The following is a 22,302-nucleotide window of genomic DNA, read 5'->3' as shown; positions in this document are numbered from 1 at the left end:
TACCGTATTTGCTCACCTACCAACCATAAAGAATTCTGGCTCTCACAGGCTTGTTAGTTTTTCTTTAAGAAGCCATTTAATCTGCACTCATTACCTGTATTAATTTCACTGTTTGAACTCATTACCTGTATAATTGACACCTGTCCAAACAATCAATCAGATTCCAACCTTTCCATCATGGCCAAGACCAAAGGACACCAGGGACAAAGTTGTAGAACTGCAAAAGGCTGGGAAGGTCTACAGGACAATGGTCAAGCAGCTTGGTGAGAAGGCAACGACTGTTGACACAATTATTAGAAAATGGAAAAAACACAATATGACTGTCAATCTTCCTTGGTCTTGGGCTCCATGCAAGATCTCACCTTGTGGGGTATGCATCATATTGAGAAAGGTCAAGAAAAAGCCCAGAACTACAAGGCAGGACCTGGTCAATGACTTGAAGAGAGCTGGGACCACAGTTTCAAACATTACCGTTAGTAACATACTACACTATCATGGATTAAAATCCTGCCGGGCACACAAGGTCCCCCTGCTCACGCCAGCACATGTCCAGGCCCATTTGAAGTTTGCCAGTGACTTTCTGGAAGTTCCAGAGGAGGCATGGAAGAAGGTCATGTGGTCAGATGAGACCAAAATAGAGCTTTTTGATATCCACTCCACTCGCAGTGTTTCGAGGAAGAAGCAGGATGAGTACAACCCCAAGAACACCATTCCAACCCTGAAGCATGGTGGGGGAAACATCATACTTTGGGGGTGCTTTTTTGCAAAGGTGACAGGATGACTGCACTGTATTGAAGGGAGGATGGATGAGGTCATGTGTTGCAAGATTTTGGCCAACCACCTCCTTCCCACACTAAGAACATTGAAGATCAGCTGTGGTTGGGTCTTCTAGCATGACAATAACCCAATACACATAGCTATTGCAAATAAGGAGTGGCTCCATAAGAAGCATTCAAGGTCCTGCAGTGGTCTAGCAAGTCTCCAGACCTGATCCCAATAGAAAATCTTTGGGGGGAGCTAAAACTGAATGTTGCCCAGCAACCGCCTCAAAACCTGAAAAATCTGACGGAGATCTGTATGGAGGAGTGGGCCAAAATCCCTGCTGCAGTGTGTGCTAATTTGGTCAAGAACTACAGGAAATGTCTGACCTGTAATTCTAAACAACGGTTTCTGTGCCAAATATTAAGTTCTGTTTTTCTATTGTATCAAATACTTATTTCATGCAATAAAATGCAAATTAATTATGTAAATATCAGTGTGGTTCTGTAGATTTTTTTTTTTTTTTTTTTAAGATTTTGTTTCTCACAGTTAAAGTGTACCTACAATATATATTACAGACGTCTCTATTCTTTATATAAAGTAAAAGTGGCAGTGTAGCAAATACTTATTTTCTCCACTGTGTGTACTTTGTGCAACCTTTATAAACATTGGACCCACAAACTACATGGGGTAATGTGTTTTAAACTGGTTCAAAACACCTAAAGTCACAAACCTTTTGCAAATTTTCAGGTGTTTTCACTCCAGTTTTGGGCTGCTCCTCAAATTTGGCAGAGCGAAAGGGGAGGGGAGTCAGGACGGGGCATCTTATCTCTCATCCAACAAATTTTTAGAATGTTGCCTCTTTTCTTATGCCAGAATTGTTACTCCGCTGTGACTGGAGTAATATTTCTGAAAAGGCACATAGAGGCGCGCACAACTGACAAGATGTGCTAAATTCTTTCAGAAACATGCGCCTTCTTAATGAATTAGGTGCATCACTTTCTTGCACGTCCATCGTCAAGACTGGCAAACAAAACACTAGTCTTTATGAATTGAAGTATACGTTTCCACTGTAGTCTTTAAAGGGTTGATCCAATGCCAATATTGCCCTTTATAAATGTAGATCTTTAAACCGTAACCACTTTTTTTAATTTGCTGCATTATAAAATTCCCTAGTATTCTCTCTTCGTTTAGAGCTAATCGATATGTCCGTTGTTTTACTTTAATTCTAGTGATGTTTCGTTTATTGAGAGCCTGAAACAAAACGTCTTCAGGTGCTGGCTCTGCAGCTTCAGTAGCCACCGCCAAATTCCATAGGTGCCCGCTTCTTCAGTGGCCACTGCCATAGTCTCTACTTCTATCACCAGCATCTCTTTCTCCAAACAAATCGTTATCAAGGGGCAATGATAGAAACAGGGTGAGTGACCGCAGTGCTGATGACAATTCATTTGACGGCAGTGATAGGAAACGTGTCATCGTTGGTGTCACTTACCTTGCTTCTGTCACTGCACCCTGATCATGGGTTGCTGTTAGGTTCGGGCACTCACCCTGCTTCTATCACCGCTCTCAGATGGCATATCATTTTTGGAAAATAGACACGGTGATTAAAAGCAGGGACCGAGGCAACAGCTTTTGAAGATGCAGGCATTGGGCACAAATGAGATGTTGAGAAGGCCACTGAAGCTGTAGTCACTTCTCCATCAGTTCCTCCTGTAACAGAACATCATTAGGGGACGGTGGTGATACGAACTGTGGTAACTGATCGCAGCGCCGCACCCTGACAACAAGAAGGTTGAAGGAAGCTACAGAAAAGTGACTCTATGACCATCTTCCTGTGACGTTCTGTTTTGAGACTCCCTTCAATGAAGCGTCACAGGAAGTAATGTAGAACTATAGATATGGGGATTAGCTCTATAGTGAGAATGGAGGGAGTTTTATAATACATCAAATTAGAAAAGTGTTTAGGGTTTACAGATGGATATTTATAAAGAGCTTTATATATATGGGACCACCCCTTTAAAGTTGGCCATTTTATAGGTTTTTTTCAGAAAATGGCTGCCAATTAGGCAGAGCAATTATATATCAGTAATTGATGCAGTTGTCCTGAATTTAACATTTAGGGATAGTGTAAAATACAGTAACGAGTGGAAAAAGATTTTAAGCATTTTTTTTAAATTTGTGTTATTCTTGGCGATCTAAATACTCAAATGGGATATGTAATTCTAAAGCAATTGTACATTTTATGTTCCCAGTCATACCCATATGTACCCGTCCTTGGCTTTACTCCAGGTATCTAAGTCCTTGAATGAAGCTTTTGAATTAAATGCATTTTCTATCTGGAAATTTTTGGATATTGTCCAATTATTAATATTGTACATTGTTTCCTTCTATCTGCCAGCTAATATTTGGCGCTGTGCTAATTACAGGAGCCTGTGGCTTTGAGACAATGACAATGTGCACAGTGTAGAAGGAAAACTTTTATAATTATAAAACTGCATAATGAGCTATGTAAGCTGCGTATTCGCCTCCCCTAATGAATGAACAATTAATAACAAGAAGTTATGTACAACTTTGTTTATTACTACACCACATGCATATTTAACAAGGGATGAACTTGCATAAAGGCTAAAACAAGCCCAACTGAAAAGTAAACTTTCATAAAAAAAATTATGATGCAATTTTAGGTTCTCTATCCAATGTCACAAGGTTCATTGGGTTAAATTATTTGACTATATCATCATTCATTAGTGCTATGGAAATAATCATTAAAGACCCCAATGGGGCCACATCATGGTGTATATCATAGGTTAAAGGGAATCTTGTCAATAAGATCAACTATCCTAAGCTGTTGATATGGACATGCTGGTCATAGAAAGGTGAATAAAATAATTTGATGTGTGCGCCGTTCTCAGGGAGAACTATGTTCGGCCCATAGATCTTAACAGCTTATATACATGTTAAGAAAAACGTGGATTTCTCTAGAATAAGACACCAGAAAGCAGATCTCAAGGTATCATTTTATTCACCTTTCTATGACTTGCCTGTCCATATGGACTGCTTGGGATGGTTGATCACACTGACAAATTCCCTTTAATTATCATCCTCAAACCCACGTTATAATCCAGAGGTAATGCTCAGATACTTGGTTAGTCAGACAAGAGCACACACTAAGTTGGACAACCCCTTTATAGGATGTTTCAACACTTTCAGGAAAGTGTGCCCCAAATTCTGTAAAATCCCTAAAATGCAGCAGGTTCTCACCCTCCCTGACAGTGTCTCATGTACTAAGGTCAGCGGCTGTGCCGATGGTATGCTGAGCCCAGTCATTGGCTAGACCAGTGATGCTTGCTTTTGATGCACCGTCACTGCTGCATCCAAAACAGACACCAGGGCAGGAGCTGGGCACCAGCACTGGACCCAGGCAGGGTGAGTATCTGTTCTAAGTACATTTAAATACCTACTTGTTTTCCTTCTATCTCCATCCCCCCTCTTCTTTGGCGGGTGGGAAGGTGCATTCATTTGAATAAAAATACAAGTTATCCTGACTTTTTTCTTATTTTTCAATCTCTCCCCTCCTGCTGTATAACATGTTGATTACAAGTCAGACTGCATGTTACCATTTCCCATTTTATTGAGATATCTGGTGAGAGGTTGTAAAACAATCCTTCTTAAAGAAGATCTTTAATGGTCCAGCGGGCGAAACCCACAATCATGTTTTTCTAACCCATTAAGCAGTGGGTAACTTGTGCAGGGAAATGCAGTAGTTCTGTGCCTATTGACGGTAAATGACTTCCTGGCTCGTTTGAGTAGAAACTGCTTTCTGCATCAGTCATGGTGAGGATTCACTTCTCTGAAGTCCGCATACCCTACAAAGCCATATACATACAAGGGTTGTCCAGTTTGGACATACATTTTATTTCATACGAGATCAATGATTAGGGAAACTGTTTAGGTGAAATTTTATACCCAAAGTAAAACTATATCTTTTGGATGTTCAGATATATCTTTAATTTTTGTGCCCGTGTATTAATTTGTTTTTCTACGTTGAAATCCTAGGCACTAGTTGGAGATAAAACATTGGCCTTCTGGTTAATGGATGCCGAGATGTACTCAAACATGAGTGTGATGTCTCCATTAACGCCAGTTATTGACCGTGGAATTCAGCTTCATAAAATGATCCGCCTGATAACACATGCCCTTGGAGGAGAAGGATACCTCAATTTTATTGGTAGGTGAAGAAGGTATGTGGAGGGATTTAAGTTGTGGCTGTTAATTCCAAAATACAAAAAAATCTGTAGATCATGTGCCATCTTGGAGAGAACTCGCCCCTTCTGTTACTTTTTCTGCCAGAGCTGCTTGGGTCGTTTTATATCTGATACAAGGCATAGCTCAGCAGGCTTGGGGTCAAAAACCTGAATATATAATGTACCCACCGCTATGTTAGTACATGTGTAATGAACAGGGAGGTGGAGTCAGTAAGCCAGACTTTTTCCTTTTTTTTTTTTTGAATCAACTCGTTCTTAAGTGACTCTAGTAGAATAATTAAAACAAATTTATTTGAAGAAGTGAGCCACACAGCTTAAACATAACCAACAGTTTGACGGGCCTCGACTCTACCCTTTTACAGCCCTGATCATGTTCAGTAAGGCCAGCAGAGTTCTATAGACTGAACACTACTCCTAAAAATTCTGTCTTTAGACCGATTTATCAAAGGCCCGAAGATGGGAACAAAGAGATCTCTCATGTTGCCCCCAAGACTAATGTGGTTCCTGCCAGTTTAACCCTTTAGCCTTTTATAGATGTCGTATAGTTAAGGCCTATTTAGTCAAGCTGATAATTGGCCCATGCAATCAAACATGGCTGCAATCACTTGACAAATGAGCCAAATGCTTGTTCGCTGGTTAACGGCTTATTACTCTGTTAGCGGAATATGCCAATATGGGAACATAGCGATTGTATTAATATTTGTTCTGTTCCCATTAGTTTTTGTCCATCTGTGTAGGCAGGCCAGTAAACGAACGTCTGTCGAATTTTATAAATGGGCCTTTATCCTTTTTCTGAATCTCTGATAATTCTATGTCAAGGAGATACTATACTATAGTTGCAGCCCCAGCGGGGAGAGGTCGGTCCCATATGGTGAGAACCAGCTAATAACTGGCCTCAACAGAGGGACGAAGTGTGAAATTTGAGCAATAGAAAAGGTGTGGCAGACAAATACTAGTAAACTTCTGTCATGGGTGAAGATAAAATAAACCTCACTATAGGGGACCCAGTTTTTTTTTTTTTTTTTATGGAGCCACTTTTCTTGTATGTGCGTCACCAGTCTGTGGAGTGTAACATGTAGGCTACTTCATAGATGGCATTGACCAGTCACATTCGTGGTGGGGTAGCATTAATTGTGAAGTGCCGATTGGTGATTTATTTTAAGAGGGTCGTCATGGTGAAACCTAAGGAATGTTCGTAAGGATCTTTCCAAGCAAATAAGTAATAGAATGCATTTGATTCATGGGCACCTTTTTTCTTTATTTCTTACATACTATTAGATGCTTGCCAGCACAAGGACCATGACAAATCCATTTTGACACTAGAACACTAAGGCAGAGCTAGAAAATACAAAGCATGCTGTATTTAAAATAGCAGAACAAGGCTTTTCACATTTGTAAAATGAAACCATACAGAATTTCCATTTTGTCATTATTTATATGGAAAGACTGACCTTGAGATGTAGGACACAAGTACGTAACGTTATTGAAGTTGTTTTATTGCTGATGCTGAGCCCATAGCCACATGCATTTATTTTCAGGCTGTTCCGACTGCTAATTTCTCTACATTTTTTTTTTCCATCCTCTTTTGCATTGTCCCATGTCGTTCCCAAACAATTTGAATGTTAACTTTTTATTTTGAATAAAATACATGACAGTACATTGTACACAACAAGAGGAAATTCTTATTAAACTGACTGTACTAGGGAGAGGGACCTTATAGCTGATGGGAGGCAACAATCAAAACAAGTGTCTGCTACGTTGCCGTCTTAATAGTTACTTATGGGTAAAACCTTATAAAAAGGGTTTTTTTGCCTTCTGGGTAAAAGGCAATTTTCTCCATGTAACAAAGATGAATCCCTTATGTTAAATTCTGTGACTTGTTTAATGGACTTCAAGCTTCATGACATATTAGTGATCTAACTGGCTGCTCCTCCCAAAGTGCAGATTATAGATCCCTTTAAAGGGAATCTGTCCGTAGGCTCAACCTTCTTATGCCGTCTATATGAGCATATAGGTAATAGGAAGCTGTATACAATTAAAAGCTTAGCGGAATACTTCAGAGAGATGAAAAAATATATCCTAATACTTATACCTTCATAGACTATTAGGGTAAATAAATAAGTGCTGTTTTCTATCCTCACAGTAGCTATAATTCTGTGATGCTGGAGCTGCTCCTTGGTGCTCCCCCAACCTTATGGGACGTTATGTCACACATCGGGAGGCATGGCCTGCTCCTGGATGCTAGCAAGGAGTGTGTGTGGATGGAGTTACAGGTCTGTACTCACTGCTGGCTTGCAGCCCAGCACAAGAAGTCATGGGAAATGTAGTAAGAAAGCAGAGGATCCTGAAGAGGAGGAGATCTCTATCACAACAGAGCTTGGGCCAGTGTAGTGAAGGAGAAAGGCGTAAAACATGAAACTTGGGCTGACCTTTTCTGTCCACTTCTCAGTAGTTATCTCTACACAGGTTAAATTACATTGTAGGTTAACATCTATATACAATGCTCAGCATAAAAGAGTACACATGTTTTGAAAAGTAAAATTGAAATCAACATCTCACTGAACATACGAACAATTTCCACAATTTGGCGAGACTTTGTTTCATAAAACTTTTTTTAATCCATAACATGAAAGTGAGGTTAACAATGACTACTACAAAATCTACTAAATCTAGTATAGTATAGTAGTATCTAGTATAATCACCATGATTTTTAAGAACTGTACCAAGTCTTCTAGGCATATAATGAACAAGTTGGCTATAGATTTTGCAATATATCTTTTTCCATTCTTCAAGAACAACTTCTTTTAAAACTTGGATGCTGAATGGAAAAGTGATGTTCAACTTGTCTCCATCAGAATTCTCCATAGGTGTGTGATTCTTTTCCCATCAGGAGACCTATTTGGCCATGGAACCACTTTCACCCTTGTTGTTCTTCTTTAGAAGTGCGACAATAGCCTTGCATGTTTGTTTTGGATCATTGTCGTGGTAGAAAATTGCACATCTGCCAAGGCATGGAGTGATGGATGTCATCTGTCTTTCAATATAAAACAGTACATCTGTGCATCTATAATACTATAAATGAAATGTAGCTCAACGACACCATGCAGGCCTAAATAAGGACACTGATACCACCATATTTCACTGTAGGCACCACATATTTTTCTTTGTACTCCTTATCTTTGCAGTGCCATACAGTATGGAAGTAATCAGTTAAAAAAAAAAAAAACATTTTATCTTGGTCTCCTCACTTCAGAGTATAGAGGGCCAGTAGTTTTCATATTTTTAAGCATGGACCCTGGCAAATTGTCGACATAATTTTTTATGCATGGGTTTACTTTGTCGACAGCACCCATTCATTCTGTGTCTCTGCAGTCTAGGCCGCAATTTGTCAAGGGAAATACAGAGGTTTGGCTTTCCACTTCATTAGCTAACTGCAGTGAACTTCATATTGATTTTCTTCAACATTTTTCAACAGAAAATGCTCTTGACTTGCTGGTAACTTCCATGGTTGGCCTGGATGTGTCTGAGAAATGATTGCAGTTTGATTTTTGTAAAAATGTTGTATCACTTTTGCTAAAGTAATCTGACTGATAATTAAAGCTTTGCTGTGTAGCTTTCACCTTTCTTGTTTAAAGAAATGATTTTCTTTCTCAGGTCTTGTGACATTTCTCTTCCATGTGGTGCCGTTGGTGATAGTGTAAAATGGAAAGGGACTTTCTTTAAGGAACCTCATTTTATAGTCAACTGTCTGCTGGACCCCTGTTCTAATGAATAAGTAGAATTACTTGACCTTGAATTCCTGATAATTAGAGTTTTGTAGTATAAACTTTAGCTAAGACTTTCATTGGTGTGTACTCATTTTTGCGAAATGGTCTTGAATGAAAGTTGTTAGGAAAATTTTGTTTTTTGGGTGTGCAAAATGACAAATATTGTTTGCAATCAAATCTTGTTTGTGGGAATATTTTGCAGTATGGAATATCCCACAGAAAATTTGATTTCTGAAAGGTTTCTGAAAATTCTGATGTGTGCTCCTTTATGCTGAGCACTGTAGATAGATGGCACATGATCCCCTGTTTATAAAAGGTAATCCTTACAATCCACATTCTCCCCTTCCCTGCATAGGTCACTGAGCATGCCCACATCATTCTCACATGCAAATCAATAAATATTTATACAATAACATTTTCTCTTTCAATTCTCATTTACTTCAAATGCCATAAAGCACTGATTCCAGCTGCACTTTTTTCTTTAAAGAACCCTACACATGCACAGAACCCATAATGCAGGGACCACGAATTCTGAGCGTCAGACTTGTGGATGCAGGCAATTTAAAAGAATATGGAGACCTGGAGGCAATTTTGTCTTAAATGCATGTTTTTGGCTCTAAAATGCATTTTTCAAATTATTTCTCAATTGTCTTCTACTTCCTCATTGCATCGTAGTGTGTGCGTGTTTGGAATGAGTTAAAGGGACTCTGTCACCCCCTCCAGCCGTTAGAAACTAAAAGAGCCACCTTGTGCAGCAGTAATGCTGCTTTCTGACAAGGTGAGTTTTAGTTATTGGTGCAGTCAAAGCAGAAATAAAGCGTTTTATAATTTCGCAAAAATACCTGTCTTTAGTCCTGGAGGCAGATCTTAACCCCCCTGCTGCACACGCCACGCTGCCGTCAATCGAGGCTTCTTTGGCGCCGGGCGCCGCCCCCTCCGCGCTGTTTTCAAATCAAATCCGGCGCCTGCGCTGTTTTGTTCTGCCTGGGGCAGGTGCAGTGAGCGCTGCCCGTCTGACCTCAGATACAGTCTCGCAGACTGCGCCTGTGCGGCCACCCAGCTTGTGAATCCCAGCCCCGCACTGTGCATAATGCATAACACACTGCGGGGCTGGGATTCGCAAGCTGGGTGGCCGCACAGGCGCAGTCTGCGAGACTGCATCTGAGGTCAGACGGGCAGCGCTCACTGTGCCTGCCCCAGGCAGAACAAAACAGCGCAGGCGCCGGATTTGATTTGAAAACCGTTCGGAGGGGGCAGCGCCTGGCGCCGAAGAAGCCTTGAGTGACGGCAGTGTGGCGTGTGCAGCAGGGGGGTTAAGACCTGCCTCCAGGGCTAAAGACAGGTATTTTTGCGAAATTATAAAACGCTTTATTTCTGCTTTGACTGCACCAATAACTAAAAGAGCCACCTTGTCAGAAAGCAGCATTACTGCTGCACAAAGTGGCTCTTTTAGTTTCTAACGGCTGGAGGGGGTGACAGAGTCCCTTTAAAAAGGATATTTTACCAAATGTTTCATGTTGAACTGGATATACCATATAATGGCTGCAGAGCTGTATAAAACTTTTCTTTTTTTTATTTTGCCGCAGCATTGTAGAGATATTAGTAATCAAAATATGTGGCACCTAATATGGTAACTTGTAAGTCCACGTGGGTGTTATCAGAGAGTTTTCACTGGGGATGTATACTTCTCCCGTTAATATGCTGACTAATCATAAGCAGACAGCAACATTCAAACGGAACACCGAGCAAAGGTAAATCCCTGATATAAATGCTGAAATAACGTCTTAGTAACACATACCACAGTATTGAGATAATTACAGCATATAATAGGACATATTAAAAAATAATAATAATAATAATAATCCAACTCAAATATTATGAAGAAAGAACAAATAGAAAAAAGGCGCTCCAGGAATTGGTTTAAACATAAACTTTGTGTTGTTTATTAGTGTTTATGTACTTTTGGGACATTTAATTTTCTTTGAGTCTGGCTCATTGGCTCATTACAATGCACCTTTGTGGTCCACTTTTTTTTTTTTTTAAATATTTTTAACATGTTTTTATATAATTATATAATAAAGATTGTTTTAACCCATTCCTGGAGCGCCTTTTCGCTTTGTTCTGTACTCAAAGGGAACACGCCCAAACAATAGCTTAGAGCGAGTTTATCAGTGTGTGAGATGTAATGATACAACCCTTATCTCCTGGTCTAACCTCCTGCATGATTAGAAAGCACAAATGACTAAGGCTGGTTTCACATTTGCGTCTGTGTGCACTGCGTACAATCCGCATACGTCACGCGTACCGATCTTTAACATGGTGTACTCATGGACATGCGTTTGTATGCGTTAGCATGCTTTTTTTCATGGTGTGCCGCAGGGCACGGCAAAAGCAACATGTTGCATTTTTGGAAGCGTCAAAAATCAGTCAAATCAGGCAAGCGGATGAGTGAGTGAAAAGGCATTACTGGCTATGGAAACGCATATGTAAGCATGCGTTTGATCCGCTTGCGTACTTCGGACGGCGCATGTCCAGGAATGGTTTTGAGACACACCCATTGAGACACGCCCTCCTGGAAATATCGAACGCATGCGCATAAAAAGCGCAAACGCAAGCAAAAACGCATGCAAACGCTGCGTGTTTTTGTCATCATGCGTAAGTTGATGCGGATAAACCCGTTTGCATGCATTTTTGCATGTGTTTGCGGTTGCAGATGATACGCTACGCACATAGATGCAAATGTGAAACTAGCCAAACATATTTCAGATAACGTCCCTGTTGGTGGTCTGGGCAGCACTAAGGTGTTTAGCTGTTTCATATTTCAAACCATTTGGCCAACTGTGGTATACTACACCTCTTCTCACATGACCTGTCTGGAGATGTCAGTAATCACACTTACCTTATATACTTGACTATAAGCCGACTCGAGTATAAGCCGAGACCCCTAATTTTGCCACAGAAAACTGGGAAAACTTATTGACTAGAGTATAAGCCTAGGGTGGAAAATGCAGCAGCTACTGGTAAATTTCAAAAATAAAAATAGATACCAGTAAAAGTAAAATTGATTGAGACATCAGTAGGTTACGTGTTTTTGAATGTCCATATTGAATCAGGAACCCCATATAATGCTCCATACAGTTCATGATGGCCCCATAAGATGCTCCATACACAATACGCCCCATATAATGCTCCTTAAAGTTCATGATGGGCCCCATAAGATGCTCCATATTAAAATATGCCCCATATAATGCTGCATAAAAGCTTAATGATGTCCCCATAAGATGCTCCGTAGAATATTATGCCCCATATAATGCTGCACAAAGGTTGATGGCCCCATAAGATGTTCCATAGCATATTATGCCCCATATAATGCTGCACAAAGCTTGATGGCCCCATAAGATGCTCCATAGCATTTTATGCCCCATATAATGCTGCACAAAGCTTGATGGCCCCATAGGATTCTCCATAGCATATTATTCCCCATATAATGCTGCACAAAGGTTGATGGCCCCATAAAATGCTCCATAGATTATGCCCCATATAATGCTGCACAAAGGTTGAAACATAAGATGCTCCATAGAATATTATGCCCCATATAATGCTGCACAAAGGTTGATGGCTACATAAGATGCTCCATAGGTTATGCCCCATATAATGCTGCCCAAAGGTTGATGGCCCCATAAGATGCTCCATAGCATTTTATGCCCCATATAATGCTGCACAAAGGTTGATGGCCCCATAAGATGCTCCATAGCATATTATGCCCCATATAATGCTGCACAAAGCTTGATGGCTCCATAGGATGCTCCATAGCATATTATGCCCCATATAATGCTGCACAAAGGTTGATGGCCCCATAACATGCTCCATAGATTATGCCCCATATAATGCTGCACAAAGGTTGATGGCCCCATACGATGCTCCATAGTATGTTACGCCCCATATGCTGCTGCTGCGAATAAAAAAAAAAATGACATACTCACCTCTCGTCGCTCAGGTCCCTGGCACTTACGATGTTCACCTGTCCTCGTTCTACCGACGCGCGCCTCTCTCTTCCGGGTCTCTGCAGTGACTGTTCAGGCAGAGGGCACGCACTAACCACGTCATTGCGCCCTCTGACCTGAATGTCACAGCCAGAGGACGTGGAAGACTGAGCCCGATGCAGCTTCTCCGATGCGATGGTCTCTGGCGCCGGCAGCTTGTTCCTGTGTTCAGCGGTCACATTGTATCGCTCATTAAAGTATTGAATATGCGCTTCGCCTATGGGAGTGAAGGCGCGTTCATATTCATTACTTTAATGAGTGGTACCACGTGACCGCTGAACACAGGAACAAGCTGCCGGCGCCAGAGACAATCTGAGAAGCAGGGACGGCGCCGTTAGCAGGTGAGTATGATGTGACAGCCGCCGCTCCCCCTCACCCGCTGACCCCCTGGGACAATGACTCGAGTATAAGCAGAGAGGGGCACTTTTAGCCTAAAAAAAATGGGCTGAAAATCTCGTCTTATACTCGAGTATGTACGGTAAGTTTGCTCTTCTCAGGCCACTTATAATCGTTCTTAGTGAGATCAGAGCAGGGTCTCATTGTGTCTCACACCCAGTAACCTGCCTGTTCTGGACTATTCCTGTGTGAGATAGACCTGATCTCACTGCAGAGTGGTTACAAGTTTCCCTGAGCACAAAAGGCATAAGTGTGATTACAGTTCACACACTGAGAAACCTGCTTTAAGTTGTGGCGGTTATTTGTTTTGCTGCCTGCTTATATGTGTGCACACCCCAGGAGAAACACTCTGATAACTCCTACTTGAACTAAAAGGGACTGTCAGCACAGAATGACTGTTGAAACCAAGCACTGCCACTCAGTGCTTCATAGCGGGGTCAGTACTTTAACTATGCCTTCCCACCTGCTTGTTGTCCATCTATCTCCACTCTTCCCCTATTTGATTGACAGCTGTGGCTTCATAGAGCCAGAGAAGGGTGGAGATGGATGGAAACTAAGCAGATGGGAAGATGTATGTATGTAAATGATTGTCCCTGCCATGAAGCACCAGGGGCCTGTATTTGGTTTTAAGTTATTCTGTGCTGACAGAATGCGCTGATACTTTCCTAACAGGTGAAATTAAATTAAATATACTCTGCTATACTCCTATTACATTGTGTGTCCAATTTAATGTGAAACATTTGGAGACCGGTCCTTTTTAAAGGGGTTGTCCGGTCTTAAGCTACAAGTCTGCAGTCTCTGTCACTGTAGACTTGTGAAAGCTCACATCACGCACTCCGTGAGGATTCTACATAGATATAAAGAAACAAGTGATCACGAGGCCATTTGTAATGTCAAAATACAAAAGAATATTTTTATTGTTCATATAATACATAATTAAAAACCATATCACCAAGCTTAGGGGGGACAATAGGCCCACCCTTTACAATTACCCATAAAAGACACACAACTCCATAGCCCAGCAGCTACCACGGATAGATAACTTATTGGGTGACTATTAATATAACAGATATAGAAAGCAATGGGCCCTTCACAATCACATACGTTGGCCACATTGCATATAGTTACCAATACCAGTCACTCATAGCTTCCTCCTACTATTGCCCTGCATGTATAAGAAAAATCTTACAAAAGTATACCAAATACAAGGCTTAGGTATAATTACCGGTAAGGGTCCGTGATACTAAATGCCACTGGGATCTGCAGCAGCGCGTCCGCCCCGACGCGCGTTTCAGACTCCTTCTTCAAGGGGCCTACTGCTATATGCAGGTCTCCATCTATTTATACCGGCTGACACAGCGTGGTACGCCACGCAGCCAGAAATACCATGTCCAACCCCGGAAATGACGCTCGCCATTACCAGGTCAATGCAACGCCGGCAAGCGTCGGCGTCACAATGTAGGCAGAGCCGAGGCGGGCCCCACCACGTCACAAGATGCCGAAAGCAGACCGGTGCCGCATCGAGCGGGCAAGGCGCGCGTCAAGGGGAAAGAAAAATAAGGAGACCTCATAAGCGCATACTAAACAAAAGTGTGATGCATACAATGACTGTGCAAAAACATTAACTTTAACATTAACACGTAGACATAATACAAAGCGGCATTAGATATCAAGCCAACAAATATGATACATCATAATACTACCTAAACTCCAAATAAATATTAATATTACGTATAATCATAAACATGATGGTAGTGTTCGTTATAATTGCTGGTATCATCGGAAGGGATTTCATTATAAAGTTCTTCAATCATATACAAAGCCACTTCATGCCGCTTACAGCACCTTCACCGAACATCACATAGACAAACGTGACGGATGTATGCTAAAACAATATAAAAAAGACAATATAATAAGATTAAAAATGGGAACAGTAAATAGGAGTGCACAATCACAAAGAGTGATGGGAAAGGTCATAAGAATGGGGCATAACTAATATCATTTAGTCCAGATGGATGGACCGTACCCAAGGTCCATAACCACCTGGACTCCAATTTGGCCAACTTCTTAGTTATATTACCACCCCGAATGCCCACATCTAATACATCAATGCCACGTATCCTAAGGAGGTCACTATTGCAGTCGTGATATCTATGGAAGTGGCGGGGAATTGTTTTCAATGGTGCTACATCTTCCACGGTTGCAGCTGCTGTTATACCCAAAACGTCTTCTCTTACTCTAATCTTTAGCTGTCTCGTGGTCATGCCCAAATAGCTGTCTCGTGGTCATGCCCACATAAATTTTGCGGCATGGGCATACAGCATAATAGATTACGTGTTTGCTTATACAGGTAATCCGCTTTTTGATCTTGAATTCACGTAATCCATTCTGACTTATAAAACTGTCTATACGGTCAATATTAGTACAAGCCACACATCTACCGCATGGGAAGCATCCATTTCGTATTGGCACCTGATCCAAAAACGTATTAATAGGTTCCCCCCTTGTAGTGACTATGAACCAAATAATCACACAAATTCCTCGATCTCCTTGCTGCTATTGCAGCCTTAGTAGGTAAGAATTTAGAAATCACTGGGTCCACTTTCAAAATGTGCCATGATTTATTCATAATACTTCTCATCCGATCGAATTGGGAATGAAAATCCGTCACAAATCTAACAGTATTCTGATTCTGTTTTTGCTGTTTTGGGCCATAGAGTAGGGTATCCCTAGACGAGTATTTAGCCCTATTAAAGGCTTTTTTAATCCTACGATTACTGAAACCTCGCTCCTTTAATCTTTGTTTCAAATCCTCTGCCTGTTTGAAAAATTCTTCGTCTGTTGAGCACAGTCTACGTAATCGAAGAAATTGCCCGGTGGGAACTGATTGGATCATATGACCAGGATGTGACGAGGTCGCGTGCAACAGTATATTAGTGGAGGTTGGCTTCCGAAAAATATTGGTCTGTACCTCCCCCATCTCGTCTCTATATAATAGCACATCGAAAAATTCAATACTTTTTGAATCATACTTATACGTGATGTATATATTTAGTTGGTTATTATTAAGAGAGGACATAAATGTCTCTAAATCCTCACATGACCCCTGCAAGATCAGTAAAATGTTGTCGATGTACACGTCCAGGGGGAGTCTGCGCGTCCTTATGAATTTTTGGCAATAAATAAAAGGTCGGGATGGTTGGCTCTGATACAATTAGAGCCGTAGCCAATTCTTTAGTTATCACACCCGACTCTTTCGCCTGATTAATAATCAGATGTAGCTGGGTGGTAAAGGAGGACAATGGGTTAAATGTAAGTTTTTTGTAACACATGTTATTGTTTAGTTGACGAAAGGCCTCCTTCTCATAGAGTTTTTTAGGCCAAATAACCACATTGCCCCCCTTACCTTATCTGCCGGTTTGAATACAACATCAGTCAAATTCTGCAGGACGCGCAGATGCCCCCTCTCTTCCCCAGTAAGGTTGTCCCTATATATATATACTGTGGAATCTCTATAAACTCTCTAGAAATGATCTGTACAAATAAGTCGACATTTGGACATGTTGACAGGGGGGGAAATTTCTTAGATCTTGATTGTATTGAAGTTCTTTATATCTATGTAGTAGTTGGTGATAGGCTGTATAAGCCCCATTATTCGCATGGTGAATATTTATGACAACATATGGAATAGGAAATTCTTTAATAGCTACCATGTTATATTGTTATTTCTTGTTATTATCTGTGAGGATTCTTTAGAACCGGCGCCAGAAGCAGACGGTAATGTAACTGCAAGTGTATGAGATGCATGCTCCCAGACACGTTCCAACTAGACTGTTTCCAGCTTCACATAATGCATTTGTATTGAGCGAGGCTGCACCAATTTATTTGGATTGTGGCCAGCAGTATCCATATCGCATATTTGCAGCCACATGACCATCCGCTCCCGGCTCCAGAGAATTCTCAAAGTGCAGTGCGCACAGTGTGAGGATTCACAAGTCTGCAGTCACATAAAGTGACTGAAGACTTGTAGCTTAACCCCTTACTGACATCAGACATATTAGTATGCTGATGTCAGTATCCCCTGCTCTGATGTGGGCTCATTTTCCGGGACATGTCAGCTGTTTTAAACAGCCAACGTGCCTACAATAGCCGCGGTTGGAATTACGATCCTCCCGCAGCTATTAACTAGTTAAACTCTGTCAAAGTCAAACTCTAGTCAAACTCTGACAGCGGCATTTAAATCGTGCTTTCAGCTATCTGGCCGGAAATATGCGCATCAGTGACCCCCGTCACATGATCGGGGGTCATTAGCTTGTCGGCATGACAACCAGAGGTCTCCTTGAGACCTCTATGGTTGTCAGTGCCGGATTACTATGAGTGCCTCATAGCAACTCAGCAATTCAGCTACATAGAGGCGATCTGAACATCTTCTATGTAGCAGAGCCGATCAAGTTGTGCCAGCTTCTAGTCTCCTATCGAGACTTTTTGAAGCATGGCAATAGTAAAAAAAGAAAAAAAAATGTTTTTAAAAATCTAAAAAAAAAAATAAGTTTAAATCACCCCATTTTGCCCCATTCAAAATCTAATATATAAAGCTGAATGTGTGTGTGTATGTATGTATGTATGTATGTCCGGGATTGGCATCTGCACCATCGCAGCTACAGCCACAAAATTTTGCAGTCACACGTCTGGACCCCGAGAGCATCATAGGCTATGTTGTGAGGCAAAATTTTAACCCCGCGCGTTCCAATTAACCAAACAATTTTTTTCCCATATCTACATAATGGGGAAAAAGTGAAAGGAAATTGTTGGAGGCAAATTGACAGCCAGGAGGAGATGGCATACAGGTATATACTATATACAGGGGAGATGATATACACGTATATACAGGAGTAGATGACATACAGGTATATACTATATACAGGGGAGATGACATACAGGTATATACTATATACAGGGGAGATGACATACAGGTATATACTATATACTATATACAGGGGAGATGACTTACAGGTATATACTATATACAGGAGATGACATACAGGTATATACCATATACAGGGGAGATGACGTACAGGTATATACTATATACAGGAGATGACATACAGGTATATACTATATACAGGGGAGATGACATACAGGTATATACTATATACTATATACAGGGGAGATGACTTACAGGTATATACTATATACAGGAGATGACATACAGGTATATACCATATACAGGGGAGATGACGTACAGGTATATACTATATACAGGAGATGACATACAGGTATATACTATATACAGGAGATGACATACAGGTATATACTATATACAGGAGATGACATACAGGTATATACTATATACAGGAGATGACATGCAGGTATATACAGGAGATGACATACAGGTATATACTATATACAGGAGATGACATACAGGTATATACTATATACAGGGGAGATGACGTACAGGTATATACTATATACAGGAGATGACATACAGGTATATACTATATACAGGAGATGACATACAGGTATATACAGGAGATGACATACAGGTATATACTATATACAGGAGATGACATACAGGTATATACCATATACAGGGGAGATGACGTACAGGTATATACTATATACAGGAGATGACATACAGGTATATACTATATACAGGAGATGACATACAGGTATATACTATATACAGGAGATGACATACAGGTATATACAGGAGATGACATACAGGTATATACTATATACAGGAGATGACATACAGGTATATACTATATACAGGAGATGACATACAGGTATATACTGAGGGGAAAATAAAAGGTGTGAGGTGAAAATGAAGAGGTGTGAGTGCAAAAGGAGAGGAGTGAGGGAAAATAGTGGAGTGATTGGAAAAAGACAGGTGTGAGGTCAAAATGACAGGTGTTAGGGGGGGAAATGAGAGAAGTGAGGGGAGAAAATGAGGTGTGAGGGGGGAAATGAGGTGTGGGGGAAAATGAGAGGCGTGATGGGAAAATGAGAGAAGTGAGGTGCTATAACTAACAGTCAGTTACTATGCCTGGGCAACTCCGGGCTCTTCAGCTAGTAAATCAATAAAATATTTGGTATTGCCGTGTTCAGAATTGCCCGATCTATAAAAAAAAAAAAAAAAGGATTAACCTGATGGCTAAACGGTGTAGCGATTAAAAAAGCCCAAATGCCAGAATTATGGTTTTTTTGGTCATTAAAATGCAATATCGGGCGATCTAAAGAATGTATCTGCACCAAAATGGTATCATTAAAAACATCAGCTCGACATGCAAAAAATAAGCAGTCACCCGACCTGAGATCACGAACAATGGAGACGCTACGAGTATCGGAAAATGGCGTAATTGTGTTTTGTTTTTGTTTTTTTTTAAGCAAAGTTTGGAATTTTTTTTTCACCGCTTAGATAAAAAAAAAAAAAAAAAAAAGAACCTAGACATGTTTAGTGTCAGTGAACTCGTAATGACCTGGAGAATCATAATGGCAGGTCAGTCTTAGCATTTAGTAAACCTAGCAAAAAAAAAAAAAAAACAGTGTGATTGCACTTTTTTTGCAATTTCACTGCACTTGGAATTTTTTTCCCGTTTTCTAGTACAAGACATGGTAAAACTAATGCTGTCGTTCAAAGGAAAATCTCGTCCCGCAAAAAATAAGCCCTCAAATGGCCATATTGACTGAAAAATAAAAAAGTTATGGCTCTGGGAAGGAGGGGAGCGAAAAACGAAAACGTAAAAACGAAAAAAGCTCCGGTCATGAAGGGGTTAACATCTTAGTGACTTGACACATTTTTTTAAATCTGACCAGTATAGTAATAACTCTGGAACGCTTCAACAATTCCCAGTGATTTTGAGATTGTTTAAGTTATGATAATGGTAAATTTAGGTTAATATGTTTTGTTTGTTTTTTTTAAAAATCAGAAATTTGACAAATTAAAAAAAAAAAAAATAATGCAGTTTTCAAACTTTGAATGATTATCCCTTTATTCCAGATAGTCATGCCACAGAAAAGCATTAATAAATAAATATTCCCCTCATGTCTGCTTTACATAAGCACCGTTTTTAAAATGTTCTTTTATTTTGTTAGCATTTTAGTAGGTTTAAAAATGTAATTCAAATATGTCCAAAAAAGACAACTAGGGTGCTAGACTCTCCAAATATAGATCCCACACTTTCCAAAATAGCGGTATTTTAGCGCCTAAGGACACAGTGATTCCAGAAAAGGTATTAAAATCATGATTTATTAATATATAATTAAAACATGAAAAAAAAAAAAATATGACAAAAACCGGGTGGGAATAAACCTCCAAAGGGAGATGTACTCAGAGAAAAAAGAAGGCTGGGTCAACCATACAATTCAAGATCTTAATGACATAGGAATGTAACTCATATAATGCACAGTTAATTATCATGTATACCAATACATCCAGTTCCATCTTTAGTGGGATATAGGGAGTTCTAACAAACGTATAAAGTGAGTTGTGCAAGGGGGGAATCCAATCAATAACCACTCAGTGACAGGCTGTTATATAGGTCTACATGATGGCATAGGTTTACAAAAACCAGCATTGATTTTATGTATATATTGCATTGTAAAGTGCAATGAAAGGTAGTTGTGCTTAAAAGTTTACAAACCCCAACCAAATTTTAGCTTTTTTGGCCTTTTTTTTAAAAGAATATAAATGATAAAGCCCAAACTTTTTCTCCACTCATGGTTAGTGGTTGGGTGAAGCCATTTACTGTCAAACTACTGTGTTTTCTCTTTTTAAATCATAATGACAACCCAAAATATCCAAATGACCCTGATCAAAAGTTCACATACCCTGGTGATTTTGGCCTGATAGCATGCACAGAAGTTGACACAAATGGGTCTGAATGGCTACTAAAGGTAACATCCTCACCTGTGACCGGTTTGCTTGTAATCAGTGTGTGTGCATAAAAGCTGAGTAAGTTTCTGGGATCCAGACAGACTCTTGCATCTTTCATCCAGCCACTGACGTTTCTGGATTGTGAGTCATGGGGAAAGCAAAAGAATTGTCAATGGATCTACTGGAAAAGGTAGTTGAACTGTATAAAACAGGAAAGGGATACAAAAATATATCCAAGGAATTGATAATGCCAGTCAGCAGCGTTCAAACTGTGTTTAACAAATGGAAAATCAGGGGCTCTGTAAAAACAAAACTACAAAATTTACTTTTTTAGGGCCTTATCCAGGTTTGAAGTGACTTTGGGGGATCCTACATATTGGAAAACACCCAAAGTTAATTACATTTTAAAAACGACACCCCTTAACATATTGAAAACTGCTGTCAGGTAGTTTATTAACCCTTCAGGTGATTTTCAGGAATTAATACAAAGCGGCATAACAGGAATGCAAAAATGAATGGTTACCAGCTAAATATCACTAACTTCTGAACAGGTCATTATAGCCGGCAGACTCTAAGGCCGTTATTTGGTTGTGAACTTCCATCACAAACATCATGACCAGACAATCATGATCTCAGGGGGGCTAAAGAGGAAGCCCCCACACGCTGTTAACCATTTATATGATGTAGTCACTTTTGACAGCAGAATCTAAGGGGTTGAATAGATATGGACGGTGACAACACTGATCGTGGCTAATGCAGCAAGTTGTCAGCTATAGTGGACAGCCGACAGCTGCTGGATTGTCACCTGTATGGAGATGCTAGTCTCTTATATCGCAGGTCAGTAAAAAGACTTATTGGTGGTCATTAAGAAGTTAAAACTGGACAACCCTTTAACAGTGAAATCCCTCATCGGCCATGTTCTGAAATTCGGGTCTGTTATCTCTTCTCCTTTATGATGATCTAAGCTGATGTTCTTCCAAATAAAAGTTTAGCTTTTAACTGGTAATAAATCGGGTTAGAGCGATTCAGCAGTCTATGTGCGATGATACATAGAAACTGTCAAAGCTCAAAATGTTTAAGGAAATATTGATGAAAAACTGCTTTTTAGACAAAAAACACCTGCTTTTAGGTAAAATAAAAATCACCTTTTCGAAGTTGAACATGCCTATTAAATGGGATCCAGAACGGGACAATTC

General features: G+C 40.2%; 1 protein-coding gene across 2 annotated transcripts in view; it reads left to right on the top strand.

Annotated features, from left to right (window-relative positions):
• The window catches only part of GBE1 (1,4-alpha-glucan branching enzyme 1), a 208,716-nt gene that overhangs the window by 140,618 nt on the left and 45,796 nt on the right, over positions 1 to 22,302 (top strand). For both annotated transcript variants that reach the window (XM_077294074.1, XM_077294073.1), the window contains exon 13: positions 4,816 to 4,987. In XM_077294074.1, the coding sequence (XP_077150189.1) occupies positions 4,816 to 4,987 (172 nt within the window). The remainder of the gene's footprint in view (positions 1 to 4,815; positions 4,988 to 22,302) is intronic.

This window comes from Ranitomeya variabilis, chromosome 3, assembly GCF_051348905.1.
Source record: "Ranitomeya variabilis isolate aRanVar5 chromosome 3, aRanVar5.hap1, whole genome shotgun sequence".
Taxonomy (NCBI): Eukaryota; Metazoa; Chordata; class Amphibia; order Anura; family Dendrobatidae; genus Ranitomeya; species Ranitomeya variabilis.
Note: the sequence above shows the minus strand (reverse complement) of the source record. Positions and strands in the feature narration are given on the sequence as shown.